This window comes from Anomaloglossus baeobatrachus, chromosome 11 (genome assembly GCF_048569485.1).
Source record: "Anomaloglossus baeobatrachus isolate aAnoBae1 chromosome 11, aAnoBae1.hap1, whole genome shotgun sequence".
In the NCBI taxonomy this organism is placed as follows: Eukaryota; Metazoa; Chordata; class Amphibia; order Anura; family Aromobatidae; genus Anomaloglossus; species Anomaloglossus baeobatrachus.
The window spans coordinates 121,348,143-121,374,467 of NC_134363.1; the positions used below are offsets into that span (position 1 = coordinate 121,348,143).

Here is a 26,325-nt window from a genome sequence, read left to right on the forward strand (position 1 = left end):
ACAATAGTCTGCCGCTGGTAAAACTAAAAAAAAAAAAAAAAAAAAAAAAATCAAAACGGATTCCGCTGTTTTGCAGCATCCGTTGCGCCACTATATGCAACACATCCGTTGCATCCGTCACACAACGGATGCCGTTCAACGCAAGTGTGAAACTAGCCTAAGAAACCTTTTTCCATTTGGAGACTCGTGACCATTCGCTTCACTTTAGTCTGACATCTATTTTCTGTCTTTGCCATCATAGTGGTATCCATACCAATACAATGTATATTGGCAATTATTGGATCTGTAGGATACAGATCCAAAATCAGAGTCATGTGCCTAAACATTCACACACAAAAGATGACACTGGGGTACAGGATAGTGACGCTTTATATTTGGTACAGGATAAGACTTTGGTGCTGAGGGAAAGAGCAGTGTCAAATTATCCAGTACCCAAATTTTTCTGATATCTCTCTTGTCCTCTGCACCCAGTTTTCCCATGAGAGAGAATGGGAAAGCTGGGTGCTGAGGACGAGAGGGACACACACACTATGCCCAGCATGTCACAGCCTGTACCCAAGTTACCCCTCAAACCCCATATTCCTTAATACCCCCTGTCACCGTCTGATTCCCCATATGCCACTCAACCTGGGCACACACCCATCACTGGTCACATGTGCCCCCCCTCCCTGCTGCGCAAAACTCAGGCTCCTCCCACAGGGGTATGACATTGCAGGCCCTGGCAGCACCACTAGGATGCACTCTGTCTGGGAAGGAGCTAGTGATGGGCAGTCTAGCTCTTTGGTGATCCGGTTCCCATTGCTACGCTCACCAAAAAGCCGGATCTTTGATAGTTCTCGGCTCCTTATTAAATGTGGTCACCTGGGGTGACCACATTTAAGATTATAGTAACGCCGTCAAAAAATTCTGCCCACCAGCGGCTAAACCCCGCCCACTTATAAGTGACCAATTAGATTGACGAGTAGGCAGAGCCCAGCAGCGGGTGGGCGGGGCTCCAGCAGTGAAAAGAGCAGTTTAGTGATTTCAATGGCTCACAGTGGTGATCCGGCTCCCTGCAGTGACTGACAGGAGCCGGATCTTTGTGTCGGATCGTTTGCGACCGACACATCACTAGGAGCTTCTACTCTGCCCCTGGAGCTCATAAGCTCCAGGTGAGCCCTCCAGGTCAAGAGCCGGGGTGACCACCCTCTGCCCACTGTAGCTATGCTACTGGTGCCATAATCTGACTGCTGTATACAGTTAGGTGGCATCCCGACGGTCTAACAAGCCGATGCTGCTTACATCTGTTCTAACACTAGTAGTTTAATCAATGGAATAGAAACAGGTAGGGAAGAGCAGAAAAGTTTATTTTTCTCTTTAGCATTACCAAGGCTCTCCAGTCTAACAAATTTTACCCTGCTTCCTAAATTTAACCCACTTCACCCAAGATGTATTGGAGTTGCCAGGCAAAACTCTCTTCCCAGCCTATATATTAGATTAGGCATCTTGGAGAAAAGTGACTTAATTTAGAAGAAAAAAAAATTATATAGAATATAAAATATATATAAAAATGATATGCAAACATGACACCTAGTAAGTAGAAACAATGATTTATTACGATTTCACACATCTACACAATCTGGACAAAGACCAGACCAGGTCACAATGACTAAGTGCTGCTAACTTGATCCCCTGATGTTACTGCACATGGTCATCATACTGGGACTCGTGTCTCAACAAGACAGTTAGATCCCTCAGTGGGCTCCAATACTTCCATTATTAGTAATCGAGGTCCAGCCACAATGCGCTTGTAGATTGTGTGGTAGTCTAAATGAAGACAGTTGATCCCATTTACAGACTTGATAAACTGGCAGACCTAGACAATGATAGAACATTCATAATGTCAGTAACTTTGAATATCAGTCATGCTTCAAGTGACCACCCCTCACTCCCTTCATACCTTCATTCCAGACACAATAGCTGGTCCTGTAGGATCCAAAGTATGAATATAAGTTGGGCCTGTTCCTCGGGCCATAAACCCCCAACCTACAGCATCACCCATAATCTGGAAGAAATATTGGGTCAAAATGATTCACTGCGCGTGTCAGATTAAAGTATGTGAGCATCCATGAACGATTTGTGGAAAAAAACAAAAAAACCCAAAAGGATCTTTGATGTATAGGAAAAGAAGTTATGCTTTCCATGCATCTGAATGAACCACCAAGTTGCCATTCTCACCGAACATTGAGGGGCTGGGGGAATGTAGTAGACTCCTGACAAGGAGTTTCAAGTTAGAGGACCATCTCAGTCATCAGTGGAGCACTACACAGAAGGGCAGCACAAGTGGGGTCAGGTTTAAGGAAGCGCAAATGCCTCGAGAATATTTCTCACTTGTAGTTGTATGTTCCAATAACAGCTCCCAACCATCCTCTATTCTGTGGGACTGTCCCAATTTGAGAGCTGTCCTGCTGCTAACAGCTGTTGTCCTGGCTCTTCCCCGCAGGGCAATGAATAAATTAAACTATTCAGTTCCTAAATTAAATTCTCCTCTGGTCTACTGGGACTTGAACTTGTGAACTCCTTGTCCATAGGCAGCAGCTCTACCATTGAGCTACTACCTCTATTGAAAGATGTAAGACTTTGTAATCTTGACCTATTTCAGGACACACACACACACACACACACACACACACACACACACACACACACACACACACACACAAATAAATGTACAAAAAACCACGCATTTACACTACATGCGAACATGGACTAGTTGTCCAAGCAAAATGGACAAGATGTCATGAAATTTCTACCCCTGGTGTGTCTAAACACACTGCTAAACTGTGCAGTTTGTGTTTTTTTCTTTATAAGCTTCAGGATTCACATCTGCAAACATGTATCAAATAAGGGGGACAATGCATGAAAAAAAATGCTGCCAACACGCAATAATCAGAAGAAATTGTTATTGCGCTTGTGGTGCGGACACCTGCATAAAAACGCAGCATTTACGCTACGTGTTAACACGTCCTCAGCAATACATTTGTATTATAATTGTTTAATTAAAACCCATACAAAATGTAATAAATTGCGCTTTATGCCATTTACCAATCCCCCACAAATAATCTGATCGCTGTCTTGTTCAGGTTGATACGATTACAGGGACACCAAATATTTTTCATGCCATTTGCTGATTTGTGATGTTTATTTTATAAAGTAATAAAATTACATTTCTTTATAAAATTACTAAAAATTAAAAAATAAACAAAAAACACAAACTCCTTTCCTCTCCCTCTAGAATATACGACACAGAATGCTGCCCTGTACAATGGAGATCTGTCCTGTATGAGAGGATGCATTGTAGGTTCATCTATGCAAAATCCACCCTCTGATTCCTAGTGGCTCAACAGCTTCGAATAGCCAGAAAAGCTAGGAGCTCTGCTGGACATGTTTGCAAGTTGCTGTTTTAATCCAAGGTGGTGGGAAAAAAAATAAATAAATAAATAAATAAATAAAATAAATATAAAAAAAAATAAATTGTATTTTAATTCTCATTTATAGTAGCTTTGTGGGGAGAAATGAATCTGACCCTTTCCTTCACCAACAAAGATGCTGTATCTATTTATCTATCCATGTATCTATCATGTATGTACCCTGTGGGCAGAATTCGGCACATTAGTATTTTGGTCACATGATACTTTTTATACATGTCCTACTCCAAGCTGTATAGGCTTGAGAGACAACTACCAAGTAAAATCAGGTGATGTGCATCTCTAATGAGGAGGGGTGTGGTGTAATGACATCACCCTATATAAAGGTGTCCTTAATTAGGCAACTTCCTTTCCTTTGGCAAAAGGAGTCAGAAGAGCGATTTGACAGGCTCTGAAGAGTCAAAAATTGTGAGACTTCTTCCAGAAGGATGCAGCAGTCTTAAAATTGCAAAACTTTTGGAGTGATCACCGAACAAGCAAGATTTTCATGGCAAATAGCCAATAGGGTCGCAAGAAGCATGTTGGGGCAAAAAAAGCGCAATATAACTGCCCATGAATTGAGGAAAATAAAGCGTGAAGCTGCAAAGATGCCATTTGCCACCAGTTTTGCCATATTTCAGAGCTGCAACGTTACTAGAGTATCAAAAAGCACAAGGTGTGCCATACTCAGGGACATGGCCAAGGTAAGGAAGGCTAAAAAACAACCACCCTTGAACAAGAAAAATAAGATAAAACGTCAAGAAATATCTTAAGACTGATTTTTTTTTTTTTTTATTTTTTATCAACTGATGAAATGAGTGTGACTCTTCATGGGCCAGAGGCTGGATCAGTAAAAGGCAGAGAGCTCCACTCCACCAGCAAGGTGGAGGTGGGGTACTTGTATGGGCTGGTATCAAAGATGAACTTGTGGGGCCTTTTCCGGTTGAGAATTGAGTGAAGCTCAACTCCCAGACCCATTGCCAGTTTCTGGAAGACAACCTCAAGCAGTGGTACAGGAAGAAGAAGTCAGTATCGGTCAAGAAAAACATGATGATTTTCATGAAGGACAAGGCTCTATCACATGCATCAAACTACTCCACAGCGTGACTGGCCAGTAAAAAGGTCTAAAAGATGAAAGATAATGACATGGCCCCCATTGTTCACCTCATCTGAACCCCATAGAGAACCTGTGGTCCCTCAAAATGTGAGATCTACTGGGAGGGAAAACAGTACACCTCTCGGAACGGTGTCGGAGGCTGTGGTGGCTGCTGCACGCAATGTTCATCTTAAACAGATCATACAACTGACAGAATCTATGGATGGTAGGCTGTTGAGTGTCATCATAAAGAAAGGCCACTATATTGGTCACTTTTTTGGGGGTTTTTGCATGTCAGAAATGTTTATTTCTAAATTTTGTGCAGTTATATTGGTTTACCTGGTGACAAAACAAGTGAGTTAGGAATATATTTGGTTTATTAAGTTGCCTAATAATTCTGCACAATAGTTACCTGCAAACCTATCCTCCCAAGATTGCAAAATCTATAAAAAAAAAAAACAACTTCCAAAAATATTAAGCTTTGATATTTATGAGTCTTGGGGTTGATTGAGAACATAGTTGATCTAATAAAAATTCTCTAATACACAACTTGCCTAATAAGTCTGCACACAGTGTATAATCCATCTTTGTAGCTTAATCTGCTTCTGGTTTCTCTAATGCAATACAGAGGTCAAGATTACCAAATCTTTCTAGGTTTTCCAATAGAGGCAGTAGCTCAGTGGTACAGCTGCTGCCTATGGACAATGAGTTTGAGTCCTGGCTGTCCAGGTAAACCAGAGCAGATAATTTATTCACTGCACTGAGGGGAGGAGCCGGGACATCAGCTGTGAGCCATGGGACAGAGCTCAAAATCGGGACAGTCCTGCAGAATCCAGGATGGTTGGGAGGTATGCTATAGTGCTTGTAGAAAGTGGAAGGTGAAGACACGGCCATCTTAAAGATTTGCTCGATTGTGACCTCTGATCTTCCAACCAAGGAAAATGTAGTTTCCTTTGTGGAGCGCGCTTTCAGCCCTGCAGGCACCTGCCTATCACTAGCTGAAAAAGCAACTGAAATTGCTTCTGATCCACATAGCTAAAGTGGATTAAGAAGCTTTGAGCCCTTTCCTATTACTTTAAAACCATACAAACAAGGACTTGTCTTTCCCCCAGACACTGACAGGTTTACTTTAAAGCAAAACCTTACACATAATATCCAAGCAAGGCCACCCTTCCTGCTCATCATAAAAGGATGGAAGAATAATATCTTGAGGCTTTAGCAAGGTCAGGTTTCAGGATCACTATCCTCTATGGATAGCACTTGGATGTCACTAAAGGCCCCGTCACACTAAGCAACATCGCTAGCAACATCGCTGCTAACGAACAACTTTTGTGACGTTGCTAGCGATGTTGCTGTGTGTGACATCCAGCAACAACCTGGCCCCTGCTGTGAGGTCGTTTGTTGTTGCTGAATGTCCTGGGCCATTTTTTTAGTTGTTGCTCTCCCGCTGTGAAGCACAGATCGCTGTGTGTGACAGCGACAGAGCAACAACTAAATGTGCAGGGAGCTGGCTTCTGCGGAGGCTGGTAACCACAGTAAACATCGGGTAACCAAGAAGCCCTGTCCTTGGTTACCCGATATTTACCTTTGTTACCAGCCTCTGCCGCTCTCACTGTCAGTGCCGGCTCCTGCTCTGTGCACATGTAGCTGCAGGACACATCGGGTTAATTAACCCGATGTGTGCTGTAACTAGGAGAGCAGGGAGCCAGCGCTAAGCAGTGTGCGCTGCTCCCTGCTCTGTGCACATGTAGCTGCAGTACACATCGGGTAATTAACCCGATGTGTGCTGTAACTAGGAGAGCAGGGAGCCAGCGCTGAGTGTGCGCTGCTCTCTGCACGTGTAGCTGTGTGCGCTGGTAACCAAGGTAAATATCGGGTTGGTTACCCGATATTTACCTTAGTTACCAAGCGCAGCATCTTCCACGGGGCGCTGGGGGCTGGTCACTGGTTGCTGGTGAGCTCACCAGCAACTTGTGTAGCGATGCTCCAGCGATCCCTGCCAGGTCAGGTTGCTGGTGGGATCGCTGGAGCGTCGCAGTGTGACATCTCACCAGCAACCTCCTAGCAACTTACCAGCGATCCCTATCGTTGTTGGGATCGCTGGTAAGTTGTTTAGTGTGACTGGACCTTTACCCTGTGTGGTGATAAGGCTGTTGGGATGATAGTCTTCTGGGATAGATTAAGTGATCTGGCTAAAAGCTCAAATGGGGGCTGTCACTGGTGACAGGATGAAATCAAAGTCCCATGGAGGTAAGCTATGCTGCTCTCTGGTCTGGCTCATCTAGGCGCTACTGAGAGGGGCCTCTATTAGAAATGCCAAATCTTCCCTTCCATGTACAGGGTTACTCTGAGGAACTTTTGACACTGGATGCTTATAGGGACACCACTACGAATCCCTCGGATCCAGTCATGTGACAATGTGGAAATAGATATTCCACTGTGGATCGATTAACTCCATCTTGAAAGTATGTGTAGATGACTGTTGAGGGCTTTCAGGGTTATTACTGTGATATGATTTGTCAGGCTTTTCACGAGAAAAAAAAAAAAAAAAAGTTGGAATATAACCACCGCTCTGTCGGGAAACAGCCAACAGAACCGCCTTTTGCCACAGGTTTCATATTTTCATTTCTAAGGCAAGCCGTTTCCTTACTGACGCGTATGGAGGTGAAAAAAAACAAACATTTCTGGAGGAGGAAACCTTGGAATAGTAGTTTGAGGCCACCTGATCCCTGGTAGGGATCCTTTTGGCCAAATCCTTTCAAAAAGGACTTTAAGATAGGAAAGTATGGGTTTGGAAATCCCTTTAAATCGCCCACTGTCTAATATATCAACCAAGGTTGGGCTGAATAAGTATTTTCCCTGGCCAACACTTCAACCAGAGGGCTCTTCTGGCTGCATTTAATAGGGCTACTGATTTAGTCATTAGCTTAGTTTAGTCTGCAGATGCATCTGCAATGAAGGACACTGCTCTGTGTAAAGAGGGGAGAGCTTATAAGATACTCTTTTGGGGCTTTATCTCTTAGCTGATCCTTTAGTTGGTCAATCCACACCGACAGTGACCTTGCCATGTAGGTAGCTGTAATGGCTGGTCTCAAGCTCCTGCTGGGGACTCCCTGTCATTTGAGGAAGTGGTCAGCGTCTGTCTAGAGGGTCCCTCAAAAGTCCCCCATATGCTCAAAAAGGGACAAAACGTTATGCTTTAGTGTGGCGCCCCAGGACCTGGTCGCCACAACAGCATTGCCCTCCAAAAGGGTTAATGCTGAGCCTGGAGGTAATTGGGAGGTCTATTGGCCAGTAAGTTTAACATCCAACGCAGTTCTCCCTCCGGCCAGCAGGGGGAGCTCTGAACCTGGAATTCCAGGGAGCATTCCTTAAGTCTGACCTGAGGGAGGAAGTAGTAGTCAGTCTGTAGAGAGAAGTGATAGGAAGCAGACGCAGAGTAGTGCTGTCCTGTGGAACTGGGGCCTAGAGCTGGAGCAGCTTGGCCCAGGGAGGCAGGAGGAGCAGAGGCAAAGGAGAGACTCGGACATCGGAGTCTGGCCATCAGGGCCTAAAATACTTTCTGGTAGCCGAATCCGAAGGGCAGGAGAGCTGCAAGCACCTGGCCCATAAACCGCCCGAAGGTACAGCTGCATCATCAGGGCCCGGTGTGGACTCCAGCAGAGAAGCACCAGAGAGGGCCTGTGCAGCCTACCACAGAGGGAAAGGGACGTACCACTGGTCCCAGCAGCAAGAGGGCCATTGCTAAATCCAGAGAACAGGGTCCTATCACAGCAAGGGAAAAGAACAGGAGTAGGCCTCATACTCATCTGGCCAAAACGACAGCTCAGTTACTTCCAGGCCGGCCGGAGCCCTCTACCACCTGTAACGGTCTCCCAGGACTAACAGTTTGTGGAGTAAAAGGAGAAGGTAAAGAGACTGTTTGTGCCCGTTTCATGCCTGTCGGCCCTGTACCGTGTTTTCCACACAACACCATAGACTCACGACCACCAACAGTGTCCCCGGGGCACCGCTCCACCTGTGGGGAGCAGTACCACCATTGCTGCCATATCACCCCGGAGGCCTCACACAGCAGCGGCGGCTTAATAGCCGCATACCACAGGTGGCGTCACGGACACAAACCCCAAGTCACCAGCCATATTTAACTGACACCCACCAGGGCCACGGAGTCGGGCCCCGCCACCACTGACTACCCCCGGACTAGTCCGGCCCGGCACCGGGTGTCCCATAGCCCTGGGGTGGGCGAGTCATTAGCAATTGCAACCTATAGCTTAGGGGCTTTGTCCTAAAATGACCAGGATGTTTCCTCAAAGGGGTATTTTCTCTTAAAGGCCGCCGGAATGCAGCCCTTATCAGGAGTTTGGTTTTTTTGAAATGGGCCTGTACTTTATTGGAAAGGAGAGTCGTTTCTTTGTTCTAGGTCCCCAAATATATCCTGGTGGGCTTTCCTTCAAAAAAGGACCATGGGGGACCTAACTTAAGCTTGCTTGTATCCTCCTCTGCTGCCTGAAAATTCTGGAGTGGCCACTGGATCTTGCTCTACTGCTGCCTCCAATAGTTGGGAGATGGCCCATAATACAGGCAAAAACTGCTACTGTCATCCACCCTGCTGGAGGGGTCAGACTGGAGCTTACTGCTAACCTGCGGTCTCACCGCTGTCGCAGGAGCACTCAACAGCCCTCTCCAGCATGCCTCCTCTGGTCCACCCAACTTCTGGGTTGAAACGTCACTGGCACGCAGCATCGTCAGGGCATGCCATCCAGGATGCCGCCCTGGATGTGCAGCAGTGTTGCCCTTCTAATACGCCGGCTGCAGCAGGGCCGTGCCACTGCCTGACTTGACCGACCAGGGCTGGTTAAGTCTCCCACCGGTGATGCTGAAGGCTCAGCTGTCCAGGACTCACCTAGTTCTACAGCATGTGGTGAGTGGCAAGTCCTCTCACTGGCTGCAGAATGACTCCTGTCAGGCCATAGGACAGTTGCTGTGCAGATATAGCCCGTATGGACCCTCTGGCGTATGACTAGGGGTGAGTTAGATTGTGCTGTTACCTACAGGCACAGCTCCCATTGGGCTTGCTGTGGTGCACCCTCAGTCTCCCTGCCAGTCGTGGCAGGACCCATGTTGCTATCCTCCTACCGGCTGCAGGGTGACACTATTGCACACAGACAGCCCCTGTGAGTCTGCTGTGGTGATCCCTCAGCACATCTGCTGTCTGTAGCAGTACCAGTGTCACTGCCCTAGAACTACATAAGCAAGGATGGTTGACCTCGGGGAGATAAACATCCAACACCGCGGAGACACTATCACATGTTTCTCAACGCAGTGACACTAGAACAAGGGCCCCTGGGAAAATATGCAAAACAAGAATGCTGCAGAGACACCATCACATGTTTTTCAACGCTAGCAGGAAACTAGCCACGTTTCCTTGACTGGAGACTGCCCTTCCCGTGGTTGTTCCTTCCCGGTGAAAGACCTGGCTAGTTTCCTGCTAGCATTGAAAAACATGTGATGGCGTCTCCGTGGCATTCTTATTTTGCTACCCTAGAACTGACAGGCCAGGGCTGGGTTAAGTGGAAGGCTTCAGCCCCCCAAGGAACATCTTGAACCGCTGAATCCTGAAGGTTACCTGTTCAAAGGGCAGGAAACCAACTGATGAGGGGAGAGGTACTGCCTTTTTATCCTGTAGGTTTCCTGTCCTTGAAGGGCGGATCCCATCATGGTGCAGTCATGGGTACTGGAAAAATTATGGTCCTTGCCAGTTCCATTTCTGGAACCAGAGAGATCCCTGCTTGACACTTAAAGGCCTGAGATCGGGACTTTTGTAATTCCATAGATTACAGCTATTACTCCTAGTCTTTGCAGGGAGAAGTAAAGAGGAGAACCCAATCCCCACTGAGATTCCAGAATGCTTTAATCCAAAAAGATTTATTCCATTGAGAAATCCTAAAATGTTGCCCCTTACCTTGCTTAAGTCACTGTCTCGCTTTCCAACTTACCCTGCATTACAGAAGAATGGGCACAAGTTTGTGATGGCCTAAAAGGACCTTCTCCTGAAGATTTTTGGCAGCAATTGTATAAAGCTGTCTAACAGATTGTTCTTTCAGAGAATAGAATGTCCAGAGCTAGACCAAATAGTTTAGATTGTATTAATCGCCATGCCACATCTTCAACCAGAATGCTCTCCTTGTGGTATTTGAAGATCTTGCTGCTATGCTGACCGATTCTGCTAGGAATCCCATTGCCTCTCCTACAGAAGGCTTTCAGGTCTTCTCTATGAGTGCCACCACAGATCTTCAAGTTGATGTAACGATCAGAACAAAAACCTTGTTACACAGATTGAAGTGACATTTGTTTAATGAAATTGATGTCTCCCAAGACTTAATACTAGCCAACGGTTTCTTGATTTGAGAGTAGTCTTCAAACAGTAAGGTTATTTTCCTTGACCAATTTGAGGTCTACTTAAGGAATCTACAAGGAACATCTGGCCAAGTCCTCTAATGGAAGTCTGTCTCAGTTCTCGTTTAATGCTTATTTCTTTGGGAACTCTTTACAAGTAAACTGTCATGACTAGACAATACAATCTTCTTTTTGACCTTCAGTCAAAGATGAAGTGTCTGGACAGTCAAGTAATTTTTTTTTTCTTCCACTTCCTTTGTATCCAACTGCTGATAAGAGCTCAAGTGTCTTCAGATGAAAAATGTGTGTCTAATTCTAAACTGTTAGCTCTCCCTCCAGCTATTCCTCAGGGATGCATATGTGGCGCCCTGGACAAGCCAGGGGCCACAGAGAACAACACCAACACACCCCACACTCTTGGCAGGCACATCAAGGTCAGACACAAAACACTTGTTGCCTTCCTCCAGGGGCTGATGTCCACACCAGGGGGCTGAGCCAGGCGGTTGGTCTCTACCCACCGAGGAGTTCACAGTCCTGGAGGAGGGAAAAACCAGACAGTTTGGAGGTGGAAGTGAGAGGAGTAAAGTGGTAGAAGAGCAGCCGGAAGTTGGTCCGGGTGTGTGCCCCGGACGGAGCAGCAAGGTTGGCAGACGGTGGTGACCGTCTGCAAGAGTGGCCTATCGGAGTTTACCGCAAGGACCGTGGACGGGCGGTGGCCCGGCGGTACCGGACCGGTACACAAAGAAAAGTCAGCACCATCTGACAGGGGCTTACGGACCCCGGCAAGGCTAGGAGTCGCCGTGAATTTGCCAAATTCGTTAGCGAAGGGGACCTCCTGGGTTCCCCAGCAGCCAAGTCCCGACAGAAGGCAACCGTCCAACCAGGAGAGGGAGACACCGCCAAGGCAACCGTTTCCCAGGGCCAGCGCCTGCGGGCAAAAGGGGCTCCTCCGGCCCATATCCAAGCCGGGGAGCGGGTTACCGGTGGGAACCCATTGGAACCGTTACACTACATAGGTGCAGGGAAAGGCAGTCACCAACCTGCCGGGAGAAACAACACCGCAGCCGCCTGTGGGACCCGTCCATCCAGCCGTGTGTTTTACCGAGAACTGTGTCCTCATCATTGGCTGAGTGAGTACCACCGTGCCGTGCGGCACAGCGCTGTCCCTGCGACCCTGCACCTCACCAGGCCCCGTAAGCCGCCTGCCATCATTCCTACCTACCCCATCACCGGGCCCCGGGACAACCAACCCCCTATCCACGAAGGGGAGAACTAACATCAAAGCTGCTCCCTGTCACCGCTCCCGGGATCCCCGTCCACAGCAGCGGTGGTGTCACAACCTCACCACAACCGTGGGTGGAGTCAGACAATATCCAAATCCCCACAAACCAAACCCCCCTTTTCACTTGCCGGGCGAGGAGCGCCGCTCGAGACCCCCGGGATCCGGCCCACCGCTCGAGCCACCGCCGAGCAGCAGCAAGCAGCAGCGGCCAGACCCGAGCAGTAGGGGTGAGCGCAGCGTTACTACCATCATCCTCCCCGCCCGCGACACATACATCCACTTCAGAGTCCGGACTGTTTGGTTTGCCCCAAACAAGCCCATTGTAAAATTGAGAGAAAGGCTAGGGAAGACCAATCTGACACCATTCCCTTTTCTTCCATAAGGGAGGTCTGAGCCCAATTCTACAGTTTGTGTCCACCATAAATAAGGCATTCTTAAAGAAGCATTCCAAGCACACAAAGTTTTTTTGGGGGTGCACATAATATACTCTGGCTCATTCAACACCAATTGCCAGCCAGAAGTCTCACAGTGCAAGTCTATGGAGCGTCATAAGGCTTCATAGGCTCTCATTCTAAAATTAGTTTCCAGGTCATGCAGAGTGGGGGCATCAGAGAAGATTAGCATTGAAGACTGGAGACAGAACTGGTAGGGGTGAAAGTATATTATACACACATTTGATGATTACAGACCAAAAAGTGGGTGTATAAAGACAGTAAATATGAGCTATATGCAAGACCCCCTAGAAAAGCACAATAGACAAGAGCTTGGATACTCACAGAAAGGGTCCTTAGGATGTACATTTTCCCTGGTGTCCGCAATTCCTCCACTGTTACAGGCCTTTTTGGCACTAGAATTAAATAAATAAATGAAACCTGGGAATAGGGGGCTGCATTAAAATTCCCACAGTGATGTCAGATAAGTAATTCATAGAAACGAGGTGCAGTCACTGTACCTAAAATGACTTGCGTTAGAGGCTTGTTTACAGTGTAAGAAGACGCGCCTCCAGAAGCGCTTCTTTTTAAGACTGCTGGCGGTATAGGCACTGGCTCATTTTCTAAAAAAAAAAAAAAAAAAGTTACTGATATTGATAAATTAAATGTTGAATTAAATGTAAGTTAACAATTGTCAAGATTGTCAAACTAATGCACATGGGGCCAAATGTAAAAGCTTGTGTGACGCCCTGGGCAAGCCAGGGGTCACAGGTCATCACACCCTACACCCCAGTTAGGAACACCAAGGCTACCAAAATCCTTGTTGCCTTCCTCCAGGGGCTGATGTTCACACCAGGGGGTGGGCCAGGTGGTTGGCTCCGCCCACCGAGGAGTACACAGCCCTGGAGGCGGGAGAACCAGGCAGTTAGAGTTTGGAGGGAGAAGTGGAAAGGAGAGATTAGCTCAGGGGGAGCTTGAGTGAGGAGCTAAGTGAACAGAGATAAGTCTAGGGAGGGGAGTGAAGTGGAAGTGAGGTAGTAGAGGAGCAGAAGAAAAGAGTAAAAGAGTCAGTAAGAAAGCCTGAAGTTGGTCCGGCTGTGTGCCCGGACAGTGTCAGCAAGGTCAGCAAACGGCAGTGACAGTCTGGAGGGGGACTGCTCGGAGGTTGCTGGAAGGACCGCTGACGGGTAGTGACCCGGTGGTCTGGAGCAGTATACGAAGAACAGTCAGCACCAGGGCAGGGGCCTTTCGGATCCCGGCAAGGCTAGGAGTCGCCGTAAATTTGCCAAATCAGTCAGTGAAGGGGACGTCTGTCTCCAAACAACCAAGTCCCGATTGAAGGCAACAGTCCAACCATTGAGGAGAGACACCGCCACGGCACCAGTTTCTCAGGGCCAGCGCCTGCGGGCAAAGTAGGGCTCCTCCGGCCCATATCCAAGCCGGGGAGCGGGTTACCGGTGGGAACCCATCGCAACCATTGTCAACTTAGGTGCAGGACAGAGGGACCGTCACCTACTGGGGAAAGAAAGTGCAGCCGTCCGTGGGAACCGTCTTTCCAGCAGTGTGTTTTACCGAGAACTGTGTCATCGTCTCAGGCTGAGTGAGTACCACAGTGCCGCAAGGCACAGCGCTGCCCCCGCGTCCACCAAGCCCTGCATCTCCCAACTCATCACTGGGCCCTGGGATCACCAACCCCTACCCACGGAGGGGCAACACAACAACTGGCTGCTCCATACCATCCTTCCCGGGATCCCCATACAGAGCAGCGGTGGTGCCAACAAACCACCACAACCGTGGGTGGCGTCACGGACAATAAACAATCCCCACACCCAAAAACCCCCTTTCACTCATGGGCGAGGAGCGCCGCTCGGGTCCCCGGGATCCGGACCATCGCTCGAGCCACCGAGCAGCGGCAGCAGCAGGCCGCAGTGCCCGCCGGACCCGAGCAGAGGGAGAGTGCGGCGTCCCCTCCTCCGCCCGCGACACTTGGACAAAGTTTTAGGCCCCACAATCCTTCATACAGAACATGGGCACCTGGCATTGTGGGCCAGAGTTTGATAGTTATTGAAATTATTTGTAATGCTGGCACTTTCATATCTTCTATATAGGGGCAGATGAAGAGTAGCCAGAGCCCTGGTTAGTTTGGAAGGCATGCACCCTCCCATATCCATGGTGCATCACGCGACATGTCACATGCATGATTTTAGATGGTAGAAGACAGCATTGTGCACATTCTTCCCCTGCTTATGTATAGTGCTATACTTACAGCAGGGCTGAAAAATTTAAGGGTCCACACAAGATGGCAGAAAATATATCTGCTCAATATTAAAACAGGTTAGTAAGGATAAAATGGTTTGAAAAGGCAACATATGTAGCGCCCCATGGGGCAGGCGCTTTAACCTACTAGTCACTGGGCCGTTGACTGTCGCCGTCACAGGTGGCCTAGCCCAGCTCTGTTGTCCCGAGGCGTATAGAAAATGGAGGAAGGATGATGGGGTAGTAGTGAGGTGAATGTCGTGACTCCACCTGTGGTATGCATCCAGGGAAGTAGCCGCCGCTGCTGTCCTTCGGGGCGGATGGTGGTAGCTATGAATGGTATTGCTCCCCACAGGTGGAGTGGGCCCCGGGGAGGGTGATGAGGGGAGTAGTAATGGCGGGCGCTGGAGCAGCGGTACTGGTAATACGGAGTCTATGGCTGCGATTACAGGTTATTTACTCACTTTTTGTGCTGTGCCGCTCACCCTGGTAATGCCAGGTCACTTACTGTGATGGGCTCTGTTGAACCCGAATCCTTTTAGAGTCCAGTCCGATGTGGTGTTCGGTGGGTTCCCTCCCTTTAGCGCTTGTGCTGTGGATCCCCTGGCTTGAAGCTACGAGGGAACCCTGGGTTTCACGAGTAGTACGGTTGTCCCTATATGCAGTTGCCGTGGTTCTGCTGTGGGGGTCTGAAATTATCCAATGCCTCAGATCCTATATGGCACTGCTCTAGGGCGCTTTTTGGCCAGGGAAGCTTGAAACTTCCCCCATCCAGGCAGATTCTGGAAAATCAAACGGGGAGTATGATCTTCCCTACGGATTCCCCCTCCCACAGCAACTGTTGTGAACTTCTCCATCCCACCGGAGCATCTGTGGAACCCTGGCAAAACCAGGTAGTCACACAGTATAGGCCCCCACATAACCCCCTTCCCACACAGGGTTACACAGCTGACCAGAAACCCTAGTCACCCCCCAAAGGTTAGGAAAAGTCACACCAGTTGGACCAAGCATATGGAGAACGCCCACCTAGGGGTCTGGAGAACCCAGGGCAGGAAGAGCAGTAGTCGAAGTTTTAGTTCGAGTGGAGTAGTTGGAGGAGAAAGTGAAGGCTGAGACCGAAAGGAACGGCATCTGGGTTGGAGCCCCGGCATGCTGGCTAGGTGGCAGACTGTGGTCCGTGTCTGTCAGGAAACGGGAAGACGGCTGCCGGAGATCCGAGGTAGACCGGGACAGGGTTTGAGCCTGCCGGTACCGACACCGGAGAACCGACCTGGAAACCATGCACAGAGGGTACTTGGACCCTGAAGCCAGGACCGGAACCAACGGCCTAGCTAATTAAACAATTGAGGGCACGATTATAGGTCCTGTCCCAACCAAAGTCCCAAAAGCAGACAACCACCCCCCCCCCCGGGGGATAGGGCATCCGCCAGGGCACGGTAGATCCCAGGGGGTCAGCGGGCAAGGCTCCCAACAAAAGGACCAGGAGCGGACTCCCGTGTTTCACACCAGGAAGTCCACCACAACAGAGTGCAGAGGAAAGTGACAGACAACCAGCCCGGGTGTGGGACCAGATACACCTGGCAGCGGCGGCCGGCTACCAACACCCTGCTTTACCATTGGACTTGTGTGATTCATTTAATTGTGAGTAAACATCACCCGGTCTGACCGGGCGCGCTGGCGCCTGCAGTCACTATCCTCCGCATATGAGACACTGGGCCCCAAGGCATCCATCCCTACCCACGGAGGTGCTAACATCCAGCTGCCATCCCATAGTCCCCAGGGTGCCCCACAACAGCAGCGGTGCCACATTTCACTACACATCATGGGTGGCGTCAGTTTACGGCAAATCCCATACAAATACGTCCCCTTTTTATTTGAAGGGTCTGAGCGACCCCCGGGTCAGGTAGAATCCCTTGAGCCACACTGCGGATCCGGATCCGAGCAGCCCGGCTGCTGGCACGGGGCTGCACACCTCCATGAAGCACGTCTGCTCTGTTCCTCTCCTGCTGGATCTAACTGTTGCGTTGGCTCCTGACTCCCCCTGCTGGCTGCTCCTCCACCCCCCCTTCCAGGTTCTAAGCTAGTGGGACTGGGGCATCCTGAAAATGCCACCCCTTTATTACCCAATCCCAGCCCAGTTCCCAGGGCAACCTGGTGTGTATTTGAGTGTGTAAGTGGTGAAACCCAGGACTCCCCTCCTCAGGATCTGGGTTTAGCATTACACTCAAAATTGGGTGCAATACTCTGCGGCGATTGAAGCCTCAAGGGACAGTAAATATAAATATAAATCTCTCAATTTGGCCATGCCCCACACTGTTTACCCCCCACCCTCCATTGGGCAGTAGTCCAAATTGCCCTATAAATCGATATTTGCCTCTATAGTTACCCCCCTGGCTACAGCACCAGACAGTTGCATTCTCCTGACCCTGCACCAAACCCATGAAATGATGATTCACGCACCAGCATCTCATGGACCCCCTGTGCCATGCATTGCTTTCTCAAACCTAACATAGCAATCTTTGCATGAACCGCTCCTGTATGAAGAACATTTGCTGAATTTACTTACCAACCACAAAGCCGATACGGGGAAGATCAGAGCTTAGTTTGCGCAGGCAGAATGGACTGTCTGGAGAATCTGGTCGGGGCTCAGATGATGTACACTCAAGGACTTCAATAAATTTTCTTCTACGTCGGGGATTTATAGCGAATCGGAAGAGCATATCAGAGTCCGAGAATTGATGCTTGCCAGATACTGCAGAGAGATGAGAAGGGTGCATGATTAGAGGTCATAATTACACTCCTTTCTATAAGTCATTCTTTGGGACGTTCTACTGTCTTTATCCAGCAGTCACCATTTGTTGTGTTTGCTCCCAAGGAAGTTGAGTGGCAAATCACCACAAGAGTTGACCGAGTACCTAACTATTCATACTTGCTTTACTTCTAATGAGTAGAGTTGAGTGCGGTTCGAGGTTCTCCAGTTCGCGGCTCGAGTAATTTTGGGGGCTGTTCTAGATCGAACTAGAACTCGAGCTTTTTGCTAAAGCTCAATAGTTCTAGATACGTTTGAGAACGGTTCTAGCAGCAAAAAGACAAGCTAATTCCTAGCTGGCTTTCCGCTGTAATAGTGTAAGTCACTCTGACTCACACTATTATGAAATTTCAGCGTATAGTGTGCAGGAACAGCGCATTCAGATCACTGCTGTATGGATAATGGCGATAGCCATTTTTTTTTCCTTGTCTTCCTTCCCTAAGCGCACGCATGTAGTGGGGCGGGCCAGCATGTCAGCCAATCCCAGAGACACACAGCTAAGTGGACTTTTAGCCAGAGAAGCAACGGCATGTGTGATAGGATGTCCATGTCCCTGCATTATAAAAAACGGACATTTTCCTCCAGCACGCCATTATCTGCCTTCTGCGTCCTTGGTGTCAGTCATCACTGGCGCAGCTCCTATCTCAGATACTGCTGTGTACGCTTTATACACAGCGCTGTACAGAATAGGGATAGAAGTTTCTATCAGTCCTTTTAAGGGCTCATACCGGCAGGGTCAGAGCCATAGGTGACAGGTCCTGATAACAGAGTTTAACAGCTACACAAGATGACAGCGTCTGTGTAGCTAAGGTCAGGGATTTCCTCGCTGCATTTCCCCATTAGGAGGGATAGAAAGGCAGGCTTCCTTTCCTCTACCAAGAGACCCACAACCCTGCCACTGTACCCTCCTGCCCTTTGCACACTCAAACTGAATGTTACTAAGCAATTATACTAGCAAACACTGAGTGAACTTAGTGGCATCCTAAACGTGGCTGTTGGACTTCTGTATTGTCCCACTAGTGCAAAGATTTGCAGCACGTCTGCATTGAACATCCAAGCTCATTGTTACAAAGCTATTATACTAGCAATTTATGCTGCCAGTTTAACCCCTTAGTGACGGAGCTAATTTTCACCTTAATGACCAGACCAAATTTTGCAATTCTGACCAGTGTCACTTTATGAGGTTATAACTCTAGAACGCTTCAACGGATCCCGGTGATTCTGAGATTGTTTTTTCGTCACATATTGGACTTCATGTTAGTACCAAATTTAGGACAATATTTTTTGCGTTTATTTATGAAAAAAATTGAATATTGGCAAAAATTTTGAAAATTTTGCAATTTTCAACTTTTGAATTTTTATACCGTTAAACCAGAGATTTCTGTGACACAAAATAGTTAATAAATAACATTTCCCACTTATCTACTTTACATCAGACCAATTTTGGAAACAAAATTTTTTTTTGTTAGGAAGTTAGAGGGGTTCAAAGTTTATCAGCGATTTCTCATTTTTACATCAAAATTTACAAAACCATTTTTTTAGGGACCACATCACATTTGAAGTGACTTTGAGAGGCCTAGATGACAGAAAATACCCAAAAGTGACACCATTCTAAAAACTGCACCCCCCAAAGTACTCAAAACCACGTTCAAGAAGTTTATTAACCCTTCAGGTGCTTCACATGAACAAAAGCAATGTGGAATGAAAAAAAGCAAAAATTAAATTTTACCTAAAAATGTTGCTCTAACCCAAATTTATTCACTTTTAGAAGAAATAGCACAACAAAATGGACCCCAAAACTTGTTCCCCACTTTCTTATGAGCACGCCGATACCCCACATGTGATCAGAAACCTCTGTTTGGACAAATGGGAGGGCTCGGAACAGAAGGAGCAATATTTGAATTTTGGAAAGCAAATTTGGCTGAAATAGATTGCGGGCACCATGTTGCATTTACAGGTCCGCTAAGGTACCTAAACAGAAGAAATCCCTCACAAGTGACACCATTTTGGAAACTAGACCCCTCAAGGATTCTATCTAGGGGTATAGTGAGCATTTTAGATCCACAGGTACTTCACAGATTTTGTTAACGTTACGTTGTCATATTGAAAATTTTAATAATTTTCTCAAAAATGTTGCTTTAGCATCAATTTTCTCACTTTTTCAAGAGGTAATTCCAAAAATTTGACCTCAAGGTTTGTTAACCACTTTTTTATGAGCGCGGTGATACCTCACATGTGGTCTGAAACCTTTGTTTGGACAAATGGGAGGGCTTGGAACGAAAGGGGCAATATTTGAATTTTGGAAAGGAAATTTGGCTGAAAAAGATTGCGGGCACCATGTCACATTTGGAGGACCCCTAAGGTACCTAAACAGCAGAAACCCCGCACAAGTGACCCCATTTTGGAAACTAGGCCCCTCAAGGAATTTATCTAGATGTTTGGTGAGTACCCTGAACCCCCAGGTGCTTCACAGAATTTTATAACGTTGAGCCATGAAAAAAAAAAAATAAAATTTTACCACAAAATTGTTATTTCAACCAGGTAGCTTTTTTTTTACAAGAGTAAAAGGAAAAAATTCAGCATAACATTTATTGTGCAATTTCTCCTGAGTTTGGTGATACCTTATATGTGGTGGAAATCAACTGTTTGGGTGCACAGCAGGGCTCGGAAGGGAAGGAGTGCCATTTGACTGCAAAATTGGCTGGAATCAATAGCGGACGCCAGGTTGCATTTGGAGAGCCCCTGAGGTGCCTAAACAGTGGTGGTCCCCCACAAGTGACTCCATTCTGGAAACAAGACACCTCAAGGCTTTTATCTAGGTGTATATTGAGCAGTTTGAATCCACGAATACTTCACAGAATTTGATAAGCTTAGGTTGCCATATTGAAAATTTTCATTTTTTTCACAAAAATGTTGCTTCAGCATCAAATTTCTCACTTTTTCAAGAGACAACAAACCGTGGACCCAACAGGTTGTTATCCAATGTCTTATGAGCACAGGGATACCCCACATGTGGCCAAAAACCTCTGTTTGGATAAATGGGAGGGCTTGGAATGGAAGGAGCACCATTTGAATTCTGGAAAAGTTGAAATAAATTGCGGGCACCATGTCACATTTACAGGGCCCCTTGGGTACCTATACATTAGAAACCCCCCACAAGTGACTCCATTTTGGAAACTGGATTTTATTCAGGAGTATAGTAGCATTTTGAATCCACAGGTACTTCACAAAAATGTTGCTGTAGCAACAAATGTCTCACTTTTAGGCTATGTGGCCATGATCCAGCGACACGGCGTCTAGTACACAGTGTCAGCCTCCTGCAGAGATGTGAGTGTTGTCCACGGGAGAACGCAGCTGCCCATGCCCACGATTTGGGTTCAGGCCGCTGTGGAGCTCTATGCTACCTGCAGAGAACACTCATCTCCAAAGCATAAATTGACATGCTGAGGCTCGGGAAGCTGCCGCCACAGGTCGGTTTATGCTGCAGAGAAGAGAAGTACATTGGGCATGGGATTTCTAAAAATCCTTCCACTGTGCTTCTACTGCACAATGCAGCGTTATGGACGCAGGGAAAACACTCTGCGCCCAAAACGCTGCAAATCCCGATTGTGGGCGCACAGCCTAAAATGCTACAATGGATGAATGGATAGATGTCAAACAAATATAACGTCCCACCCCCTGCATATTCTAAGCTGGCGCCCTTTAGTGCCTTTCATGTGGCACTAAAGGGTGCCTAGCCTTGTATTTAGCCCCCCAAAAAATTAATAATTAAAATAAACGACGTGGGGTCCCCCCTATTTTTGATAGCCAGCTAGGGTAAAGCAGACAGCTGTAGCCTGCAAACCACAGCTGACAGCTTCACCTTGGCTGGTGATCAATTTGGAGGGCTCCCCAGGCGTTTTTTTTAAAAAAAAAAAAAACGTGGGGTCCCCCCAAATTAGATCACCAGCCAAGGTGAAGCAGACAGCTGGGGTCTGGTATTCTCAGGGTGGGAAGAGCCATGGTTATTGGACTCTTCCCAGCCTAAAAATAGCAGGCCGCAGCCGCCCCAGAAGTGGCGCATCCATTAGATGCGCCAATCCTGGCGCTTCGCTCCAGCTCATCCCGCGCCCTGGTGCGGTGACAGACGGGGTAATATATGGGGTTGATACCAGCTGTAATGTCACCTGGCATCAAGCCCTGGGGTTAGTGATGTCACGGCATCTGAACAGATACCCGACATCACTAACCCAGTCAAGAAATAGAAAAAAATAAAGACAAAAAAAAAATTTGAAAAAAAACTCCCCGAAACATTCCTCTTTTACCAATTTATTGTAAATAAATAAATTTCGGTCGCTGTAATCCATTTTTGAGGTCCCACGCCGTCTCTGGATCTTCTAGAATATGGGGGGCACGTTCAGGGAACGTATCCCCCATTTTCTGGAAGAGCAAGCTCTCCATGAGCAGTGTGGGTGCAGTAATCTGAGAATACTGCACTCACACTGCCCCGGTCCAACCTAGGGCAGAGTGACCTGCAGTAACCTCATTCTAGAATATGAGGGGCACGCTCACAGAACGTACCCCCCATTTTCTAGAACAGCAGGCTCTCCATGTGAGGAGTGTCTGCAGATTACTGCACTCACCCTCCCCCGGTCCACAGTGGAGCAGCCTACTGCAGCAGCGACGTCAGCGTCCCTGCTTGCAGGGATCCAGCTGACAGCCGCTGTCTGCGCATGCGCCGCCAGCATTCAAGAGAAGGAGGCGGCGTGATCGCGGGGCCGGAGCACCAGCAGCCAGGTAACGTATGACCGGGGGCTGGGGGGGGGGGGGGGTGACGGGGGGGGGGGGTGACGGGGGGACCTGGGGACAACTTTCTGCCGCATGTGATGTGTCACATGCGGCAGAAAGAGTAGGATGAATGCGGCCGCCATTTTCCACGCTCCGGAGGGGAGAGGGGAGAGGGGGGAGGCGGCTCTGGAGAACCGGAGGGGGCTCCGGGGACCAGAGATCTCCGGTGTACCGGAGGAGGGGTCAGGGGGAGGACATTTCCCTCCGATCTGAAATGTTTGATCATTTCAGATCGGAGGGAAATGAATGCAGAGCCGGCGGCGGCGGGAGTTTTCAGCGCGCGTCGGCGCCATCTTGGATTTTCCGGAGGGGGGGGGGGGTAGGGGTGGTGGGGGGACTCTCCGGTACCGGGGGCTTTGGGGGCACTAGAGGATTATATTTATTTCTCATCTGACATGTTTGATCACGTCAGATGAGAAATAAATCAATTTTACCGGCCATTTTTTTTTTTTAATGTTGTCGCCGGTATACGGTGTATACCGGCGATCGCATTAACGGGGTCCAAAAAAAAACACCCCGATTCATAATCTTGGGGGTCTCAGCTACCTCCGGTAGCTGAAACCCCCGAGATTTTTCGTCACTGGGGGGCGCTACAAGCTTTTTCCGGCCTGACGTCTCAAGACGTCGGAACAGAATAAGTACCCTGTTTTTCCGACGTCTTGAGACGTTAGGCCGTCGCTATGGGGTTAAAGGGCCGTAGTTGCATTGTCAGGGATAATTATTGTTGTTTATTCTGCGGTTAATAAAGCTACACCACCGCTGCAATCTACATCACCTCTCAATTTTTACTACCACATTTTAAGTGCACAATCTTGTCGCAATCAAAATGAGTGGCAAAATGACAGATTCTGGTGGAAAGGGGAAGAGGCGTGTTGGAAAAGAAAAAAAAGGGTTTATCCGTGGGGAAGGTGGCAAAGCTCCATCATCATCTGCTGAAGATAGACCATCTTTCAGCAAAAGTAAGAGGTCTACTTACCGTGGACAATCCGATGTGCTCCTTTTTTACGGACACGAACAACTGGAACAAAAGGTAGATGGCCAAAAAAAGGAAATGCTTGAATGGATCTCAAGTGGTCCAACAAGTGCCCTCTCCGCCACCTCAACTACCGCATCCAAAAAACACCAGTCCTTTGAGTTGTCATCCCAATCACACTTGCTTTCTCCCAGCTCTGAAGTCTCCATCAGCCCTGCACAGTATGGTGGAACTGAGATGGCTGAGTCTGCAGAGCTGTTCAGTCACACTATAGCCTGAGAATCAGAGGTCTGCTCCCAAGCTACAGTGAGTACAGACCAGAAAACGGTCTGCAGTGATGCCCAGAACCTTAGTGACTCTGATTCAGGCCGTGAGGACCAAGTTTCTGAGCATAATGTTGACCCTTTGTCACAAACTGTAACACCTGTGGTTATAGACAATTAGGTACATACTGATGATGATGATGAGATGCAGATACCAGATTGGGATGACAACTTAAATATTCGGTCAGGGCAAGAAGAGGCTCGGTCTGAGGGTGAGGGGAGTGCAAACAGCAATTGATGAGGAAGTTCTAGATCCCACCTACTGTCAACCCACAGTCAGGCACTCGAGGAGGTCAACAGAGGCGGTGGAGGAGGATGCAACCGACGACGAAGTTACCTTACGCCTTCCTGGACAGTCGGAGCACTGGTAGCATGTCTACAACTGCATCCTCAGCCACCACTCTGCCTCTGAGCACTAGTCTGGGGGGGGGGGGGGGGGGGGGCTCAGCAGGTTGCATGTCCTCTAAGCCTTGGTTAGCCTGGTCCTTTTTTGACATAGCAAAAGATCGCCCAAATTATGTGATCTGTAAAATTTGTCGCGATTCTGTTAGTAGAGGGCAAACCCTCAGCAGTTTGACAACTTCTTCCATGAATCGTCACATGAATAAATATCATATGTCCCAGTGGGAAGCTCACCGTGCTGCAATGCGGCCTAGCGGAGCAAACCATCCACCACCTGCCCCTTCCAGTGCATCCGTGCGCTATTCATCTTCTAGAACTGTAGGGACAGCTGTCACACCTGTTTTTCCACCCACAACTTCCACCACTGTAACCACAACAGGCAGTTTGCTTGGTAGGTCGTCAGTTGGTTTGGAAGGGGAAACAAGTGAGTGTGTACAGCTCTCTCAGACATCGATAGCACCAACGTTGGATGAAGGCAACACCATGTCTCCGCCTGCACTTTCCTCACAAACCTGCATTTTTCCAGGGACACCCTACTCAACACCGTCTACACACAGCAGCCAGATCTCTGTCCCTCAGATGTGGTCAAATAAAAGGCCACTTCCTGCGACCCATGACAAAGATAAGAGGTTAACTTTATCCCTCTGTAAGCTCTTGGCTACCGAAATACTGCCTTTCTGCCTGGTGGACACAGGATTTTAGAGACCTTATGTCTGTCGCTGTGCCCCAGTACCAGATGCCCAGTCGCCACTACTTCTCTAAGAAAGGTGTGCCCGCGCTACACCAGCATGTCGCACACAACATCACTGCTTCCTTGAGAAACTCTGTGTGTGAACGGGTGCATTTCACCACCGATACTTGGACCAGTAAGCATGGACAGGGACCTTACATGTCGCTGACTGGGCACTGGGTAACTATGGTGATAGATGGTGAAGGGTCTGCTGCACAAGTCTTGCCGTCCCCACGACTTGTGTGTCAATCCTCTGTCTGTCCAAGTTCCGCCACTGCTTCTGCCTCCACCTCATCTGGGTCCTCCACCTCCGCCCCAAGCCTGCCTGGTCAGGCCACCAGCGTTCTCACTGCGCAGAAGGAATCATGCACCCCTCATTACTATGCTGGCAGCAGAGCGCAACAGCATCAGGCGGTCTTTAGCTTGACATGTCTTGGGAATAGGAGTCACACAGCTGAGGAGTTGTCAGCTCTGCGGTCCGAGTTTAATAAATGGTTGTCTCCACTCAACCTGCAGCCTGGTAAGGCCGTGTGCGACAATGCTGGAAACCTGGGTGCTGCCCTTCGCCTGGGCAAGGTGACACACGTGCCTTGTATGGCTCACGTGTTGAACCTTGTTGTCCAGCAATTTTTAACACACCATCCCGGCCTAGATGGCCTGACCAGGGCACGAAAACTGTCTGCTCACTTCCGCCGATCAACCGCCACAGCTGAGCGACTTGCATCGCTCCAGAAGTCTTTCGGCCTGCCGGTTCATCGCCTGAAATGCGATGTGGCGACACGCTGGAATTCGACTCTCCACGTTACAGCGACTGTGGCAGCACTGCCGAGCCCTGGTGCAATACGTCATGACGTATAGCCTGGGCCAACGAGATGCAGAGGTGGGGCAGATCACCCTAATGGAGTGGTCTCAGATCAAGGACCTATGCACCCTTCTGCACAGTTTCGACATGGCGACGAATATGTTTAGCGCTGACAATGCCATTATCAGCATGACAATTCCAGTCATTTACATGCTGGAGCACACGCTAAACACTATTCGGAGTCAGGGGGTGGGACAACAGGAAGGGGAGGAACTACAGGAGGATTCATGTGTGCAAGGGACAACAACATCACCAAGGTCCAGACGTTCATCACCAACGCGGCAGGCATGGGACCATGGGGGACAGGGATCAACAAGGGCGCATGGTAGCAGGCAAAATGTTGAGGAAGGTGCAGGAGAACATGATGAAATGGAGGACGAACTGTCCATGGAAGAGGAAGAAAGAACGGTTAGCACCTCTATGCCACACAGCGTGGACTTGGTCCGCATGGCTGCGCAAGACACATGAGTGCCTTCTTGCTGCACTACCTCC

At 48.4% G+C, this 26,325-nt stretch overlaps 1 protein-coding gene across 1 annotated transcript in view; it reads right to left on the bottom strand.

The window, feature by feature from the left end:
- Positions 1 to 1,675: 1,675 nt before the first annotated feature.
- Positions 1,676 to 26,325, bottom strand: part of DEPTOR (DEP domain containing MTOR interacting protein) — a 58,270-nt gene continuing 33,620 nt past the window's right edge. Inside the window, exons 5-9 of the mRNA XM_075327275.1 lie at positions 17,474 to 17,659; positions 13,173 to 13,274; positions 12,997 to 13,067; positions 1,940 to 2,044; positions 1,676 to 1,855 (exon numbers count right to left, since the gene is read on the bottom strand). Of these exons, the coding sequence (XP_075183390.1) occupies positions 1,694 to 1,855; positions 1,940 to 2,044; positions 12,997 to 13,067; positions 13,173 to 13,274; positions 17,474 to 17,659 (626 nt within the window). The 3' untranslated portion in view covers positions 1,676 to 1,693. The remainder of the gene's footprint in view (positions 1,856 to 1,939; positions 2,045 to 12,996; positions 13,068 to 13,172; positions 13,275 to 17,473; positions 17,660 to 26,325) is intronic.